Source organism: Octopus bimaculoides, chromosome 6 (genome assembly GCF_001194135.2).
Source record: "Octopus bimaculoides isolate UCB-OBI-ISO-001 chromosome 6, ASM119413v2, whole genome shotgun sequence".
NCBI lineage: Eukaryota > Metazoa > Mollusca > Cephalopoda > Octopoda > Octopodidae > Octopus > Octopus bimaculoides.
In genome coordinates, this window is record NC_068986.1 from 10728969 (window position 1) to 10748619 (window position 19651).

Here is a 19651-nt window from a genome sequence, read left to right on the forward strand (position 1 = left end):
AGAGACCATAATTAGTAAAAAGAGTGTTGAAAGATATTTAGTCGCAACACTGCGTTGGTCAAGTGATTCTCTATAAGTTTCTCTGTTTCTGTTCAGTTTAACGGTTCCTTTACCAATAATAAAGTATTTGATCTAATTTCTAAAGACTACTTTGACTACCTGGAACACATGTTCCAAATCCTACAATTTATTGTCGGACAACAATGCTTTGTATTGACTAGTTTAAAAAAAAAATTTTTTTTAAGTAAACTTTATTCATTTGACTGAGACGAGGAATGAGTAAAGAATGATTGGATAGTGTGCCGATACATATTTCATCTCCATCTGGAACAATGAATAAGTGAACACACGGTGGATTTAGACACAATACACAGAGAAAGCAGTGAATCATAGGACAATATGAAGAATTGTCTAGCAACATACGAGCGTTACACTGCTAAAATATGGAATTCTATGACTAATATAATTCTTTCTGATTTTGGCAGAAGGCCAGTAATTTCGAGAGGAGGGAGAACCCCAATGTTCAACTGCTACTTTATTTTCCCAACCCAGAAAAGCTGAAAGGTAAAGTTGACCTCAGCAGCATTTGAACTCAGAAAGCAAAGAACAGGAAAAAATGCCACAAAAAATTTTGTCCAGTGTGGGAATGATTCTGCTAGCTAGCCTCCTTAATATGACCCATGCTATACCAAGTTCAAACTTTGCTCTAGCCATTTGTTTAGTGTATGACATAAAGCATTCTATTCATCTCAGTCTACCTATTACCAATCTGAACATCATGGTTTTTCACAGGCTGAGGATATAATGAAACAGTCTGCTTCCCAACCAAATGGACAGCCATCACCTCCTCTTCCACCAGGTACACAGACTACAAAGTGACTATACTTTATAGAGAACACAACTTCTACCACCAGGTACCTGGTCTAACAAGAGACTAATACCTTTTGCATGGCATAACATGAGACTTGAGATGTAATATGAAGCCATGACTCTTCAGTTAAGAATCTGATACCCTATCCAGCAGACATTTTACAACAATGGCAAATCCTTAAAGCTCCAGGATTGGAGGTGGGGGGTTATTGTACACTAAACAGAAAACGTATTGTAATATTAGGGATATTATAGCAACTTGAGAGGGGGGGAACCCTAGACACACAAAGCTGGTTGTCACAGAAAGAATTGATGGTTTCACTTGAAATTAAAAGGGTGGTGGTGGTGGTGGTGAATCTCGTTAGACTCACCTACATACACACATGCACACTCACATGCACACACATGCACACAGACACACATACAATACTGACAGTCCAAATAGAAATTAAAATATCAATGCCTCCAAAGTAAACTTGATTCCAGCTGTGGAGAAGAGGTGGTGGTGGTGTAGTGGCAGGGATGGCAGTTGGAGTAGTGAGAGTAGTAATTATGGTAGTGGTGGTGGTAGTGTAACTATTCATTCCCTAACCACCCCACCCAACCGCACGAATCTACCCCAATTCAATTTCCGAACAACAATGTTTTTTTTTTCTTTTTTCAAGTTCATTCTTCCTTCCTTCCGTTCTCCCCACCCTGCACCCACTCCTACACACACTCAGCAAAGGATGCCAGACAAAGACCCCCCTTTTTACAGACAGAAACCCCTTTCATTAATGACTTAAAAGCAACTCGTCTTTCTTTAAACCAGGCATTTCAGGCATTGTCAATGAGATAAAAACAAAACAAAAAAGATTGCAAATAAAATAAAAGGAGAGAAATAAAAACCCTAACAAAAAAACAACAACAAATAAACAAAACACACACACAACTGATCTGAGGGTAAAAGATTTTGTAGGCGACAACAAAAATAAAAGAAAAACAAAGAAAAATCTCAGACTCGTTTTAAGCCATTTTTTGCAAAGCATGTAAAGTGGAACTGAATTACAGGCAATAACCAGCTCTCAGACTAAATACAGTAATTCTTACACAGTTTACAAGCTCCCAACTCTCACCCGGGTGTAGTTCTTACATGTATTTGGGGTGGGGTGAGTCAGCTCTGACCAATGAGTTCACCACATCCTTCATGAATGCTGACCATATCTCAAGCAAGTATGTCAGATAGCACAGACGCCATAGCCATAGTTCACTGTTGAGGTGTAGAGTTTATGTTGACAACAACACACAGCTATGTCTTAAACTATCCACCATGGCTGTGATACCGCCAACCCCTGTAAGGGGGGGGGATCACATATATGATGTCAGGGTTGAGGACATCCCATATGAATATGAAGAGTCAAGCAAAGAGATGTGGTGAGCTCTGAGTATGGAGATTGGTTGTTTCACAGAGCAACCAGCCTACAATAATGTCCACTTGCTCAAGGACATCTTAAAGCCTACCACTGGGAGCTTTAAGTGTGTAGGGTAACATCATCATCAACAACAACATTGTTTAACATCTGTTTTCTATGCTGGCATGGGTTGGACGGGTTGACAGGGACTGGCAAGCTACAGAGCTGCACCAGGCTCCAACTGTCTGTTTTGGCTTGGTTTCTATGGCTGGATGCCTTTCCAAATGCCAACCACTTTATAGAGTGTGGATTGGGTGCTTTTTATGTGGCACCAGCACAACTGCTTTTTATGTGGCACCTGTACTGGTGCTTTTTACAGAATTCTGTAACAGAAATGGTAGCTTGTGAAAAAGACAAAAACAAAATTGATGATAATGAAAAAAAGTTAAAGCTGAAGAAGTGAAAGAAGGCAAAATAGAAGAAAAGGTATAATAATGGCATCTGTGGAAACACTCACATATCGTGGAAAAGTTCTTTATATTCTGTATCCCCTTTATTATTGGTAATAAATAGGTCCAATTTCTCAAACATTTCTTTTTCCACCTGAAACAAGAACAACAAAATTAGAAAGAGGTTGACGTTTCATAGTTTTATGTCTCCAAAGTTAGAGAGGCTATCAAATAGGAGTACCTGAGCTCAGTTGTTGAAGTCTACAGGTGTTGATGATTTTAGTTTTCTTACTATAAAACACTGAATTCTCTCAGCTTTGGTTCACCAAGTAGAAGATGCACACCTATTCATGTCCCTTGATCATACTTTCACAACTTTTGATCCTATATCAGTCAAGGGGTCTTGTCTTGTAAGTACTTGCTGACCTCACTATTGCTGGTGTGACATGCAAAGCATGAAGTACACTCTGTAAAGTGGTTGGCATTAGGAAAGGGATCCAGCCAGAGAAACCATACCAAAACAGACATTGGGGTTCAGCACAGTCTTCTGGCTTGTCAGTTCATGTTGAACCATTCAACCCATGCCAGCATGGAAAAAGGAACGTTAAAGAATGATGATGATGATAGCCTAAGACAGCACAACATTTGTTATCCTTAAAAGATTCCATCCTTCCTGAACTTCACCAACACTCTTCTTAACATGCCTATGCACATTTCTTTATCATTCTTTTAATGTCCATTTTCCTGTCTCTTTCTGTTTTATTCTGCATATTGTTGGCGTACTTCTAAGCTTTCATTGCTGTCTTCTTTACTTGACTAATTATGGCAGCTTTCTGTCCTCTCATTTAACCTCTTCTGATGACGTGCAGTGCATCTGACCACTGTAATACAATGAGCTCTTTATTGTTATTATTAGTCTAAAGAGGAAGAAAGACAGGATTGATAGCCGTTTTCACAAGAGGATCCTCCTTCTACATTGAGGACAAACGGATGACTAAAACAAAAGGTTGATGGAGTTAAAATTCAGTTTTGTTTCTTAATTTCCATTTTTGGATAGTATTTAAAAGAAAAATATGGAGAGGTGAAGAGTAGCACAGAAACAGTTTCACTGAGAACAATGATTGAGAAAAGCTTCCCATAAGGGGCTTAGGGCAGGAAAAAGCAAGTGGTTCTTGTATGTTTTGAGAGTTAGGGAATATGTAATCAGAAAGATCAGAGAGTAATGACCAAAAGAGTACAACCACCAATATAAGTGGATAAAATGGGATTCTTCTGAAGGATCTCTGCAGTAAAATGATTTGAAAGGATGCAGAAATTGGAAATCATGGAGTTTCTCTAGGTTGAGCCACAACTTCCCTGCACTGTGAGATCACAACTCTGGAATGATGAACATGGGATTAAAATTAAGATGGATTCTTCAAGCCAAGCCAACCAGTCGGAGACTTAGGAGGTAGACCAGAGAATGAGATGGTTGGATGATATCCATAGTCCCAGGAGGTCATGCTGGGGAGTTCTACAGGAAAGCGTAATGATGGTTCCTTCTGAGAGGATTGTATGAAGGAGAGGGAGGGGGCCTAACAGCTCTACCCCTATGATCCACCCGTGAATAGTGGACAGAGAAGATGGAAGGAAGTTCAAAGAAACAGTGATCAGTAATTAACCCTTTCGTTACTGTATTTATTTTGAGATGTTCTGTTTCTTTCAATTACTTTAAATATAACAAAGAATTTAGTAAAATAACTTAGTTTTCATTCAGCTAGTGTTAGGAACATAAATTGTGACTAAGGTTTGGTGGAAGATTTTAATTCAAAACTTATGAAAACAAGACATTTGTACTCTGAGCCAGAGCTGGTTTCAGTTGGGTTGGTATCAAAAGGGTTAAGAATTGTTTCTCTATTTTATATTTTAACCCTTTTGTTACCATATTTCTGTTGAGATGTTGTGTGTTTCTTTCAATTAAATATAACAAAGAATTTAGTAAAATAGCTTAGTTATCATTCAGCTAGTGTTTAGGAACATAAATTGTGACTAAAGTTTGGTGGAAGATTTTTTAATTCAAAACTTAAGAAAACAAAACATTTGTACTCAGAGCCAGAACCGGTTTCAGCCGGGTTGGTATCAAAAGGGTTAAGAATTGTTTCTCTATTATATATTTTAACCCTTTTGTTACAATTTTTGTTGAGATTTTCTGTGTTTCTTTCAATTAATTTTAAATATAAAAAAGAATTTAGTAAAATAACTTAGTTACCATTAAGCTAGTGTTAGGAACATAAATTGTAACTAAGATTTGGTGGAAGATTTTAATTCAGAACTTTTAAAAACAAGACATTTGTACTACAGAGCCAGAGGTGGTTTCAGCCAGGTTGGTAACGAAACGGTTAAAGATGAAACTGCAGTGAAGATGTTGTCCAGCCATTATGGAAAACCTAGCAAGGAATCAAAGATCCCTTTTCCCATCATTTAGTTTGAGGGAAAAAAAACAGGGAGGGGGAAGTGGAAGGCACTACATAAGTATTATGTAGTTGTTACTTAGTTTCAAATTGTGAGCAAAATAAAACACAGGGGTACATGATGATGATGATGATGATGATGATGATGATGATAAGCAGCATTTACCTTCATAAAACTTTTGCTAAGTTTCATTTCACACTCCATCATATCAAATAAAATAGGCAAAGTTGCCTTGCGTAATTCCTTGTCTGGTACAAGAGTCACTTCCAGGAATGGTCCAACCAAATATGGAATGAAATGGAACTTATAGTCTTCTGCAATTGAAAATTTAATCAAATTGGTTAATTATAACATGCAGAAATACAGTACAAACCCTCACCTGTTTCCAAGTAAGGGAATATTTTCCCCTTGGCTGGAAAATGTTTTTATAGAAAGCTCAAAATGAATGACACTGCTTGTATGACAGTGGCACTCATTTACAGCTATTACATCAAGTCAAGGAAACACACACACACTCTTACAAACACATACACATGATGGGCTTCTTTCAGTTTCCTTCTATCACATCCACTCACAAGACTTTAATTGGCTCAAGGTTATAGTAGAAGACACTTGCTCAAGGTGCCATGCACTGGGATTGAAACTGGAAGCATGTAGTTGGGAGCAAGCTTCTTACCACACAGCCATGCCCGCACTATATATGGCAGAATCTGAAGAACAGCAACAATGAGAAGAACCTTCAATTCTCCAACTCATATCAAATTGGTCAGTTATCACTATACAACTCACAACATTGTCTTTTAAATATATTAAAAAAAATTATTTAAAAATTTGATTTAAAAAATTCTGAATGTCCTAAAACTTACCAAGGTCCTGCCAGAGTGTTTGAACTTGAAATCCAAGTAAAACTCGCATATCTTGGTACCTTAAAAAAAAACAAACAAACAAAAACAGTAAAGTGAAGAATGGTAAGAAATTTCAAATCTTTAATTTGCTTTATGTGATTCAGATGAGTTTGATAAACTAATCATCATCACCATCACTTAACGTCCGTTTTCCATGCTGGCATGGGTTGGACAGTTTGACTGGAGATAGCAAGGCCAAGGAGAGCGCCACACCAAGTCCCATTGTCAGTTTTAGCTTGGTTTCTATGGCTGGATGCCCTTCCTAATGCCAACCACTTTACAGAGTGTGCTGGGTGGTTTTTTATGTGGAACCCTCACCAGTGCGTTTTATATTGCACCAGCACTGGTGCTATTTATGTGGTACTAGTACCAACAGGGTTATCAAGTACCTTGCAAAAGAAAACAGCCTCAACTTGGAGTGAGGAGGAGTAGAACTGATGGGAGTGTGGATTTGTGCCACTCAAGAGATTTAAGGTACAGAGGGAACAGATATGGGTGTCTTGCTAAGGACAGACTAACTATAAGTTGAATTATGATGGAAGCTGCAGGCTGGAATTCATATGTGATGGTTGTAAAAGAGAATACTTAGGGGTATATCAAGCATGAAGGACCAAGTGGATAAACTTCTGGAAACCAAGTCGAGACATTGGTGGATTTAATTTCATCAATCATCATCATCCACTTCTCCATGATTGGAATTCATTGAGGCAAATTTTCTATGCTTTTCTTGTCTCCTGCGCCTGTTTCCAAGTAAAGTAATATTTTCCTGAGGCTTGACACATTTCTAGTGAAGACTGGAAATGAGGGGCTCAGCTTGTATGATGGGGACAATTATTTACAACTATCCTATGATGTTGAGACACACACACACAGCATCATCATCACCCTCATCATCATCGTTTTAATGTCTACTCTGCCATGTTTGTACAGGTCAAATGGAATTTGATGAAGCAGCTTTTCTATGGCTGGCATCCAGCCATAGAAAAATTCCTTCTATTCTGAATTCTTAAACCAGGAGAGGGTTAGCTTGAAAACCCTCTCCTGTTTTCAAGCTAAGTGGAGGAGGAAGGAAGAGAAGAGAAGAAAGGAAAAGAAGAAACTGTTGGTGGTGACAAAGAAGACCCTTTCCTCACCTTTCCTTTATCTTCTGACTTTTGGCTATTGAAAAATTCTCTAGTTGAAGACTTGGTTGAATTATAAAGCTAACAGCCAGGTGGAAGTAATTGTTCCAGAGCTGAAAATAGAAACAGAAATACATTGGAAATAAAAAAAAATTCCATCCATCCCCAATTCGGTTATTTTGAGTTCGTCTGTTGTGACAAAGGAATGGCAGAAAGATTGGGTTATCAAGCTCTCTGCTCACCAAAATCAGGAACTCCTACTGCTAGCACCTCCCTGTGCCATTGGGTAGACAAGGCACTGATTCTACAAGTACATGAAGGATCTAGTACAGTGGTTCCCAACCCTTTTATTTCAATGAGTCTTCCCACAGACCCTTTTTGATATGCTTATCCTTATGTATATTTATATATATGAAATTCTGAATTTAGTTCACGGACCCCCAGTACTACTTTTGCAGACCACCAGGTATCCATGGATCCCAGGTTGGGAACCACTGATCTACTAGAAAGATCACCTCTCAAAGATATTGAGATCAAATTTAAAGAAAGCATTTTTGGATTCAGCCCCAAGTCAGTCTAATCAAGTAGATTGCTACTCAAAGACATTCCAACTGTGACCATCCTGTCTTTCTCAGACACAATTTATCTTAGATTGCATTATCCAATATATCCTTCCTTCAAAAAAAAAAAAAAAAAAAAACTCACAATAGAATACAGTTTGAGAAATATTTGACTGCTATTTCTAGCAGGTTGCTCCATAATATTGTAGCATAGGATTGCATAATTCAGCTCATAGCACTGTTTGACAGAAAACTGGAGTTTTAACAGAAGCTGAAAAAAAGCAACAGAAAATGTTTCACTAAACTTACTTGGTATTCAAAGTTGCTGTCCAGTAAGAAGTTGTCAGACAGAGCACGAGCAAAATAGTGAATTGAAGTCAATATGACACTGAAACGATAACAGAAAACATTAGATAAGTAATGACATTTACATTATTTACATTTGACGGATATTTGTCCTCATCTTGTTTGTTGTTAACACAACATTTTGGCTGATATACCCTCCAGCCTTCCCCAGGTGTCTTGGGGAAATTTCAAACCTGGGTTCTCATTCCTAAGGTATTTTTCAATGTTGCTATTATTATTATTATTATTATTATTCAGGTCACTGCCTGGAATCAAACTCAGAATCTTGGGGTTAGTAGCCCGCGCTCTTAACCAATACGCCATATACCCACAGGCATATGATGTAGTCGTTAAGAGTGTGGGATACTAACCCCAAGATTCCGAGTTCGATTCCAGGCAGCGACCTGAATAATAATGATGATAATAATAATATTAACAACAACAATAACGACACCAAAAAATACCTTAGGAATGAGAACCCAGGTTCAAAACTTCCCCAAGACACCTGATGAAGGCTAAAGGGTATATCAGCTGAAACGTTGTATTAGCAACAAACATGATGAGGACAAATATCCGTCAAATGTAAATAATGTAAATAATGAACATAATTCCTCATCTCTTAAGTATAGAACTGTATTGCTAATTGGTCACACAGCTATCCTCATCCATCCATGCCACATGACCATACCAGCGCAATCATCTCTCTTGCACACTACAACTGATACTTCTTAGGTCTAACTTTTCTCTCAAGGTACTTACACTCTATCGAGTATGCACACTGACATTACACATCCATCAGAGCATACTGGCTTCGTTTCTTGCAAATAATAATAACAATAATCTGTCATATCTATATGACAGACAGTACACTCAAAATGTCTATAACAAAGGCTTGAACAGATCAAGTTTTTAGTACAACAAGGACCATACAATTCACTGATAACAAAAATCAGATTCTTCTAATATCACAATAATAATAATGAGAAATTCAAAACAAAATTCTTACTTGTTCATAACCATTCGCATGACAGACCAATCACAGGGGAAAGTGTCAAAATTGATTAAATTATGAAATGTAACTAAGACCATGTTTAGAAATTCCTGAAAAACAAAAAAAGTAAAAATGTAATTCCTATAAAACAAAGAAATAATTGTGATTTACAACTTTTATATATATAACCCTTTAGCATTCAGGTAACTTTGCCAAATGTAATGCTTATTTATTCATATTGCTCTGAATTAATCATGCATTATCTCATGGCTTTGAGATTTCGATGATGTGATTGTATATTTTTAGAAGGACATGTGACAGGTCAGATCTGGCCAGTTTGAACACAGAACAGGTAGAATAATCTTATTCTCTCTCTTTGTATTTCCTTGTGTTCCTTTCTGTTGAAGAGCGTAGGCTCGAAACGTAAAAGACTTTCTCACCTTCCTGAGCATCAAACTAATACACACCTGTCTTCATTTTTTGTTTTTCTGTAAATTTCAACTAGAATATTCTGGTTAGATAATGGCCAGTTTCAATGCTAAAGAGTTAATCAAAGTTCAGGGTTCACTTGGGTACCACATTGAGTACTTGATAAATAAACACCTTGAAGAACATGCAAAAATAAGCTGGAAACTTGACTCTTTTGAAAAAAAAAATCTCCTCAAGCCCACCCTTAGTTCTATGAGATAAATTTCCTGTTTTAAAGGGATCTAAATTAAAACCTTCCATCAAAATTCCATGTTAATTTATATTCCAAATACCTGATTATTAATGACAAAGCAATTTTACTAAATTCTTCATTACTTTCAAAAATTAATTGAATCAAAGGTGATGTGCATTTGGTCAGAAATATGGTAATAAAAGGGTTAATCAGTTGAAAGACATATTCCTTAGTGGAAAGTCTAACCCTTTTGGTTCCAACCCACCTGAGACTGCCTCATCGTGTATGTGTGTATACACACACACACACACACAGACACACAAAATGGGCTTCTTTCAGTTTCCATTTACCAAAATTACTCACACAGCTCTGGTTAGCCCAAGGCTATAATAGAAGACACTTGCCCAAGTTGCTACACAGTGGAACTGAACCTGCAACTATGTGGTTGGGAAGCAAACTTCTTACCACACAGCCACACCTGTGCCTACACATATTGTAACAGAAAGTGTACGAAAACGTGTGTAATTATAATTTCTATATAATATATACAATAAGGATTTGAAAAATATAAGAGATACTGACCCTTAGAGGAATCCCTTGAGCATAAGCTTGAAATAAGGCAGTATAGTGATCATCATCCATGATTCTCAACATTTCAACAAAACAGCTAACAACAGCACCCTAACAAAAAAAAAAAACAAAAGACAAAAGCTTAAATGAAATGAAAAATCTGCAAGAAGCAAAGAAAACAAAGGGTAGCTGTGTAAATCCAAAATAAAATCTCCTTTGAAACTGTAGTCAGTGGTTTGGAAGTCACACTTTGGATGTGGTCCAAGCAGTATGGTGTGTCACATGGATAATTACAAGAGAGTAAAAGTGCAGAACATGGTGTTGTGTACAACAATAATACCTGGCAGCAAATAACCAGACAGGTAATCAATATCTGATGATTTTGTTCAAAAACTGACATGAGTATGTAGCTGATTTGAAACCGGATCACTGGATAGCCAAGTAAACATCACGGCTAAGCCACTGTTGTTTCACATGATAGGCCAATTAAACCAACCAACCAGTGTCAAGCCAAATCCACATGATTCAACTTTTTAGAACTTTCTCATTGTGAAAGTAGGATTTGTGGGGGAAACTCAGGAATGTTGAGACAGTCATTTGATGCGTCTCCATTCTCATGGCTGTTTAGAAGACACAGATTTTGCCATCAATGAATAGGCCAGATACAGATTGCTATATACCAGTTAAATTGTCATAGATCCTGGCAGTATGGCTCTCCCCCACCCCACCATGTGAGTCAATGTCCTTGTTTTTCATTCAAAGACCAACACAGAAATCATTGTGTGCGGTAAATAAAGCTTCAGTTAATTGTTCCCAAGTGTTGTTAATTATTTTTACATGCAGTCCTAGAAAGACGTTTTCCACCAACATCAAGTACCAAACAACACCTCTTGACAAGCACTTCAATGCTATGTCTGCCAGTTTTGTTGGATAACAGGCATTTAGTATACTTCTGCTATCACCTCCCAATTATATGGATGGGGCGTTGATATGTGTGAAAAATATTTTCCTAGAATTACATTTCCAAAGTCAAGATGTGTCTTCCATGACACAAAATATGGTATTTACGTCTAGTTTTCTTACCAAAGTTCATAGATTTCAGACGAATCAGGGTATATTAATTCAAAGAAATTTATTTAAAGAGACAACACACAATTAATCCATTTTACCCCTAAAATATTACAGGTAGTAATGCCAGAGAAATTGTGGTAATGTCAAAGAAATCAAAGAATCGTTGTTGTTTAACCCAAATCGAATGGACTTAAAGCATGCAAATTATGACCATTTTGTCTTTTTTCTTTTTAAAGGCAGTCTGACTACAAATGAATAAACCAATAGTTCCCAACTTGTGGCCCATGGACCCCTGGTAGTCTGAAAAGGTAGTACTGGAGGTCAGTGGGAAAACTTATCAAAATAAAATGGATTCTCAGTAGTAAAAAAGTTGGGAACAGCTGGAATAAAGCTTTCAAATGAAACTTTATCCAAAACAACCAGCTGTGGTTCATCAAATATGTGCTTAGTGTTGACGTTATGAACTTCAAAAGCTGAGTAGATTAAGAAGGAAGACCACCACTTCACATTTACAAAAGAAGAGATTGTTATAATAATACTCACGGAAATATCATAAACATCAATAGCTCTTAACACTACTTGAAAAATTGCAGTTATAACAATACGGATCTCTTCAGACACAGAGTCAGGATCTTTCTGAAATGGAATAAACCAAGAAGACAATTAAAACAATTAAAAACAAGAATTAAATTAAGAAATTAATTGAAATTACTGAAGTCATAAAAAAAGAAGTCTGACAGAAAAAGGGTCAAACAAATGAAAAATGTTTAGAGGGAATAACATTGAAGGAGATTTTTTAGAGAAGGAGAGGACTGAAAACTAGAACGGTTCCAATCAAGGTTTGTGTGTGTGTGTGTGTGTGTGTGTGTGTGTGTGTGTGTGTCTATATTTTAATAAGAAAGCTGCTTATTAGTTGTATGGAATTTCTAATAAAAGAATGCAATTATTAAAATCAACACTGTCTAGAAAATTCTTATAATTCCAATTAATTTTTTTATCAAAACATAATTTTCAAAATTCTTTTATTATTGAAGATTTCAAGAATATGTTAATTAGGAAACAAATTTTATTCGTTGTGACAAAGGCTTATCTTTTAATGTCTTACACTTGCATCTCTTTTCTTCTACTGTTTCCTTGTAAGCAGTCTCTCTTGCCCTTTCTCTCTTTCCATACCTTTGTATACTGCCTCTACTTCTATTAATCTTTCTTTATTACATTTTCTTCTCTACTCTTTTCTGCATCTTAGAGACAATACGAGAAGGATTTAAAAGAATAACCGTACAGCATCTCTGTTGCGATGGTTAACAAGGGGAGCATTCAGATCTTAAGTAAAGGAGTCCATTTGGAAAATATACTGTAGTCTTTGCCCAACGCTTGTACAAGCAGCAAGAAGCCAGCAGCTTGCTCTAGGAAGGATAGGAGTATGAAGAGGGCATGTCCCAGGACCCAGAGGCAGTTCCAGGAAGGAATAACTGTTAATGATTGGGAATTGGATAATAACAACAACAACTAAATTAAACTCAAGCAAAATAAACACCAAATACAGGTTCTAATGAAAATCTCAAGCTGACATCCAGATTCATCTAAATTTTATAATTTTAACATTATAGGCATGAGAAAATGGATTTCAGAAACAACTCTTTTTTTAAAATCCTTTTGTTAGCATATTTCTGCATTTGTTTCAATTGATTTTCAAAATAATAAAGAATTTAGTAAAATAACTGCCATTATTAATCCTCTCAGACCTGGGCCCCTATGTCTAACTTTTCCCTCCAGTTGGGCCCCTGAACAAAATAAAATAAATAATTGCAGACACAGCTCAAGAGTAACCATTGCAGGAAAACTTAAATGGACAGAATCACAAAACAATTCAGGAGAATAACAATGATAGGCCTATCCTCTCAACTACTTTATTTCTTTAAGCAGATCACTACTCTCCTCATCTCATCCACCAATTTGATTGCCTGCATCACTGCTGGTGTAAGAGTAAACTCATTGTCCAATGAACAAATATCATTAATAATTTCCTCAATTGCAAAAGAGTCAAGGCCTTCTTCATTTGCAAGATGAAGTGCTCGCTTCACAAACTTGTTTCATTGCAAAATCCATTTTCACTGTGATTGAAATCAAAAGTTAGCAACACCTATTGTGGACATTATTTACATTTGACGGATATTTATCTTCATTTTGTTTGTTGTTAACACAACATTTCGGCTGATACACCCTCCAGCCTTCATTAGGTGTCTTGGGGAAACTTCCAAACTGGGTTCTCATTCCTAAGGTATTTTTCGATGTTGCTGTTATTATTATTATTATTATTCAGGTCACTGCCCGGAATCAAACTTGGAATCTTGGGGTTAGTAGCCTACGCTCTTAACCACTATGCCATATGCCCAAGATTCCAAGTTCGATTCCAAGCAGTGACCTGAATAATAATAATAATAATAATAATAATGATAATAATAATAATAATAACAATAACAACATCAAAAAATACCTTAGGAATGAGAATCCAGTTTCGAAATTTCCCCAAGACACTTGATGAAGGCTGGAGGGTATATCAGCAGAAATGTTGTTAACAACAAACAAGATGAGGACAAATATCAGAAGTTTTATACGGGTGTAGCTGTGTGGTTAAGAAGTGAACTTTATAACCACATAGCTACAGGTTCAGTCCTACTACACAGCAGCTTGGACAAGCGACCTCTATTATAGCCTCAGACTGACCAAAGCCTCCTGAGTGGATTTGGTAGATGGAAATTGTATGGAAGCTCATCATATGTGTGTGTGTGTGTGTGTGTGTGTGTGTGTGTGTGTGTGTGTGTGTGTGTGTGTGTGTGTGTGTGTGTGTGTGTGAGAGAGAGAGCATGCATTTTTGTGTTTGCCCAGCCAACACCTCTTGACAACAGTGTTTGTTTACATCCCAATAAATATAAGTGGTTTGACAAAAATATAAAATATGTACAAGACTTAAAAAAAGGTACTGGGGATGACATTTGTTTGACAAGGCAGTGCTCCAGCATGGTCACAGGGCAGTGACTGGAACAAACAAAAGAGTAAAAATTGATCAAGCAATGTCCTCCATGCAGAGTTTTCTTTTTTCATTTCAAGAGATGAGCATTGAGGTTTTGTCTCTAAATGTGTTACACAACATGGAACAAATAAACAACAACAAAAAAAAGGATATAAAAATAAAGGATACTTACTAATTTTAGTGAATGGAGGAAGCAAAGGATATCACCTAAAATGGTTGTAGCCAGGGAATATAATTGCTTCGCAATGAAACAGCGTTTGATTTGAGACATACAGAGAGGCAGCAGCATCATTCGAGAATCTAAGGAGAATAATAATAATAATAATAATAATAATATTAATAATAATAATAGGAATGATAGCAAAAAGGGCTGATTGCTACCTAGCTCAGATAGCAGGAAACCCCAAAATGGCAGAAATTCAAAGAATAGTGCTCATGGGAACTGCCCATATCCTAAGTCAAATACTTTCTATGTAATCTCAAATTATAAAACAAACACATAATTTTCTTACGGTTTCTTAAACGTTCTCTAGAAGAACACTATGTACAAAACCAATGATGATGATGATGGTACTTACCTCTATCAGTGACTAGTTCACTTTTGAGAGTTTCGTGAAGGAACTCTAATTTCTTGCTAAACAGGGACTCTGAGAGCTCTTTCGGCATAAAATTGATGATATTGACAACATATATTGTCACATCTTTCTTACTCAGCAGTTTTAACAGGGAATTATAAGTGTTGGGGATGTTGCTCAGCAGTAAGATCTGAAACAGACAGGAAAAAACAAAAAGAAAAACAATTACTCTCTTGGAAATTCTTATAAGACAATGTGTGTGTGTGTGTGTGTGTGTGTGTGTATTGTGGCAGGTGTGTGTGTCTCTATCTCTCTCTCTCTCTCTCTCTCTGTGTGTATATATATATATATATATATATATATATATATATACACACGCACACATACATATATACATACAAAGCGGGGTGCAAAAGTAGATATACAGTACATATCACATCAATGTTATAATACTTAATTCATTAAAATCATTAGCACATTAATTTACTTAGCCTCGTTTTTTTTTATATTTTCAATATCATTAATCATAATAAAATGTTTTGCAAACAACTTGCACATGCAAGTGCTGCCAGTCGAGAACTCCACTTACCGTAAGCCAGCAAGTGTATGGGGTCATCAGGAGAGAATGCGCACCTGTCTGGCCCTCATGCCAGTGGCACATAAAAGCACCCACTACACTCTTGGAGTGGTTGGCGTTAAGAAGGGCATCCAGCTGTATAAACTCTGCCAGATCAGATTGGAGCCTGGTGCAGCTATCTGGTTCGCCAGTCCTCAGTCAAATCATCCAACCCATGCTAGCATGGAAAGCGGACGTTAAACAATGATGATGATGAATAAAAGTATATATCTATATGTAAAGGTGTGTAGCTAAATGGCTTTATATAGTTAGAATATTAATATCAGAGTTCCTTTCGAGTGCTGGACCTCATGGAGGCAATGACCAAGACCTTTGGCATTATGTTGTGCTTGAAAAGAAGACCCATCAAGCCAACAAAAATCACAGTTGTGGCAGATGCTGGTGTCACACAAATGGCACTCATGCCAGTGGCATGTAAAAGCACCCATTACACTCTAAGAGTGGTTGGCATTAGGAAGGGCATTCCAGCCATAGAAAACCATACCAAATCAGACTGAATCCTGGTGCAGCCTTCCAGTGTGCCAGCCCAGTCAAACTGTCCAACCCATGCCAGCATGGACAACGAATGTTAAATGATGAAGTATTACTATATGTGCACAATCAATGAATGAGAAATTTGATATAAATAAAACGTTGATATTACCTGACAACTTGACAAGTTATCTTGATTTAACGATACAAGGTACCCCATTTTTTCGAAAACTAAATATATGAGTTGAGGGAAGTCATCAGATCTTTCAACAGTGTATGCTCTGAAATAAAAGAAAGGCATTTCGTTTTTAAACAATGCATACATTTACTGTCAACATGAAACAATATTCCATACACTAAGTCATACAGTAATAAATATCAAATGTTACCAACAATCAATGTACAAACATCTTGATACACAATATGTATGTATTATCCTCATCAGGTTATTTTAACATACCGAACTACTTGGTAAAATTATTAATTAATTAATTTTACCCTTTATTATTATTGAAAATATATATATATATATACCCCTACCTCTACCCCACCCTCAGCCTAACCCACACTCGACCCATGCCTTCCCCACCTCCCAACACCCTCACATCACATCACACCAATACCCTTGCATCACATCACACCAATACCCTTGCATCACACCACGCACACACTACAACTGACCAACTCCTTTCTCCCTTCCCCATTTTCACACTACATACGTCAAGATCACCAGCATTCTATCTCCCACACACACAGCCCCTCGTTCTTCGATCACCATTTGTTATCTCCCCCTTTTCTTAGCTCTCCTGAAAAAAGAATTTCTAACTTCCGGTCAGCCATTATTATGATTGACCGTTGACTGAACACTATTCAATTTTTTTTCTCCGTGTTTTTCTCCTTGTCTCCGTATTCTTTCTGTTGAAGAGCGTAGCTCGAAACGTCAAAGACTTTCCGTATTCCCGAGCGTCATACTAATACATCCTTTTGTTATTTACACCACCTGTCCTCGTCTGTTGTTGTTTTTTCGTACATTCTCCCATATATATATATATATATATATATATCTATCTATCAAGAGTGGTAACTCTCTTGGTATCTGGGAGAGAGAAGAACTAAAGAATTCAAAATGCATTCACCAGTAGAAAAGAGGGCACTCTGAGCTGACTATAGTGTCCAAACCCATTTTATCTCAAACAAGACTTTTCTCTCAACAGAAAACTGCAGGAAAAAATCTGTACGAGTTCAAATTTGTTGCAAACATATTTTGAATCGGTCTAACCTTTGCAGATTTTCCATCACTGCTTCATGCAACTACCCAACACTCCCACCCTATCCCAATAAATAAAGATACACAGACACACAAATTTGGTAGAACCAATAGGAGAAATAGAACTCAATATTTGACTTTTTTTTTATTTTTCATTGAATAAGACAGACTCAAATAGACAGACATAGAGACAGACAGACAGACAAAGACAAACATACGATTTTAGGTCATGCATGTGAATTTCCTAATTTCCCATAATTAGAGATATCTGTTCAAATCAGTTATTTCAACAAATATATCTAATTGACTCCAATGTCTACTTTGACATAGTTTCTACAGCTGGATGCCCTTCCTAATGCCAACCACTCCGAGAGTGCTTTTTACGTGGCACCAGCACTAGTGAGGTCACTGAGTAACTCACATTACAAGAACCATTGGAAGAATGGGGTGGCAATATCGAAGAAGGTGGCTTTGTACCATGTGACGAGGGAGGCTGGAAAAAGTGTCTTGCTGTAGAGGAAGTACATGGTTACCCCAGCTGGAAAGGGGAAAAATGGTGGTGGTGATAATGTGTCAGGGTGTACCTTCAAGGTACAAAGTGAATATAAGGCATATGGAACAGAGGTTCAGACAGGGTGGCCAGCTGGGTAAATTCATGGGAATGTGAAAGGAGCATGACAAGTGGGTAGAGGTAGAGGTGAGTGTAAGGAATGGTGAACAATGGTAGAGACATGACCAATATCAGGGGATTGTGGTGGGGAGACAGTGGAACTATGAGGGGAGTCAGCTAGGTAATAAATAGATGGCAAATAAAATACATTTGCATATTTTTTGTTCCTAAATAATACTCTTTAATGTTAGAACAATAACAATCTGACATTAAATATAGATATTAATTAATTGATTACCTGTTGAATAACAGTTTGGACTGGACAATAAACTGGAACAAGTAATTAAACACCTAAAAAATAGAAATTGTTGAGAAATTTTAACAAAGATAATCTCTAGAATAAGAGAAGATTAGAAATTCTGAGACAAGAAATTGGCAGAATTGTTAAAGCATCAGTTAAAATGGTTTATGGTATTTGTTCCAATTCTTTGTATTCTGAGTTGAAATTCTACCAAAGTCATCTTTGACTTCACCCTCCCAAAGTCAATATAATCAAGTCCACCCCAATGTGGTTGAATACTGAAGTAGTTAAAGCATCAGATGAAATTTTTTGTAGCATTTGTTCTGGATATTTCGATTCTCAGTGTCAAAGCGTTTGTACTGAACTTGCTGGTATGGGTTGGACATTTTGACTGGAGCTGGCAAGCCACAGAGCTGCACCAGGCTCCAGTTGTCTGTTTTGGCATGGCTTCTACAGCTGGATGCCCATCCTAATGCCAACCATTTTACATTGTGTACTGAGGGCTTTTTATGTAACACCAGCAGGGTTGTCAAGTATCAGCTACGACTATATATGACAGGCTTCAACACAGTTTCCATCTGTCAAATCCACTCATCCACTCACAAGGCTTTGGTCAGCCCAAGGCTACGATAGAAGATACCTGCCCCAGGTGCCATGCAGTGAGATTGAACCTAAAAACACATGGCTGGGAAGCAAGCTTCTCAACCATACAGCTACACAAGGGTTTACATATGACATAAGTATAAACCCTACAGAAGAAATAAGAGGAGGGAATCCAGAAAGTAACATTAAATAGAAAGAGTAAAGAAAAAGACAAAAAAAAAAGCTCAAAAAGAATCACCTTTAACATCTCTTTTAATATTCTGTCTTGACTCCCATTGATGATTTTATCAAGATTCCCTTTCAAACAGAGCAGAAGATGTCTGAAATAGAAACAACAGATGTATTATCATTATCATTATTTATCATTATTATTATTATTATCATTATTATTAAGGTGGTGAGCTGGCAGAATCGTTAGCATGCTGGACAAAATGCTTGGCGATCCTTCGGTACAAGTTCTCTAAATGCCAAACAGTTTGACAATCGTTTGACAATCGTTTGACAATCGTTCAGACGTTAGTCAGTGACAGCTTTGATCTGTTAGGTAGCAGACAGCAGGGAAACCCATCCCCTAAGAACACATGCCAGTTATCTCTCTTTCCCCCTACTCTCTCGCTTTCTCTCTCTTTGTCTATCTCTTTCACACTCTCTCTCTATCCATCTCTTTCACACTCTCTCTCTATCCATCTCTTTCACACTCTCTTAAAAACACATGTCACTTATCACTCGCTTTCTCTCTCTATCTCTAACCCTAAGTGACATGTGTTT

General features: G+C 37.0%; 1 protein-coding gene across 11 annotated transcripts in view; it reads right to left on the reverse strand.

Moving 5' to 3' along the window:
* LOC106870442 (dedicator of cytokinesis protein 3) overlaps positions 1 to 19651 on the reverse strand; it is a 274705-nt gene that overhangs the window by 85162 nt on the left and 169892 nt on the right. For all 11 annotated transcript variants that reach the window (XM_014916529.1, XM_014916531.1, XM_014916528.1 and 8 more), the window contains 13 exons: positions 19122 to 19203; positions 18278 to 18330; positions 16275 to 16383; positions 14998 to 15184; positions 14592 to 14719; positions 11929 to 12021; positions 10327 to 10425; positions 9099 to 9193; positions 8057 to 8135; positions 7200 to 7300; positions 6028 to 6086; positions 5327 to 5475; positions 2779 to 2864 (listed from right to left, as the gene is read on the reverse strand). In XM_014916529.1, coding sequence (XP_014772015.1) covers positions 2779 to 2864; positions 5327 to 5475; positions 6028 to 6086; positions 7200 to 7300; positions 8057 to 8135; positions 9099 to 9193; positions 10327 to 10425; positions 11929 to 12021; positions 14592 to 14719; positions 14998 to 15184; positions 16275 to 16383; positions 18278 to 18330; positions 19122 to 19203 — 1320 coding nt within the window. The remainder of the gene's footprint in view (positions 1 to 2778; positions 2865 to 5326; positions 5476 to 6027; positions 6087 to 7199; positions 7301 to 8056; positions 8136 to 9098; positions 9194 to 10326; positions 10426 to 11928; positions 12022 to 14591; positions 14720 to 14997; positions 15185 to 16274; positions 16384 to 18277; positions 18331 to 19121; positions 19204 to 19651) is intronic.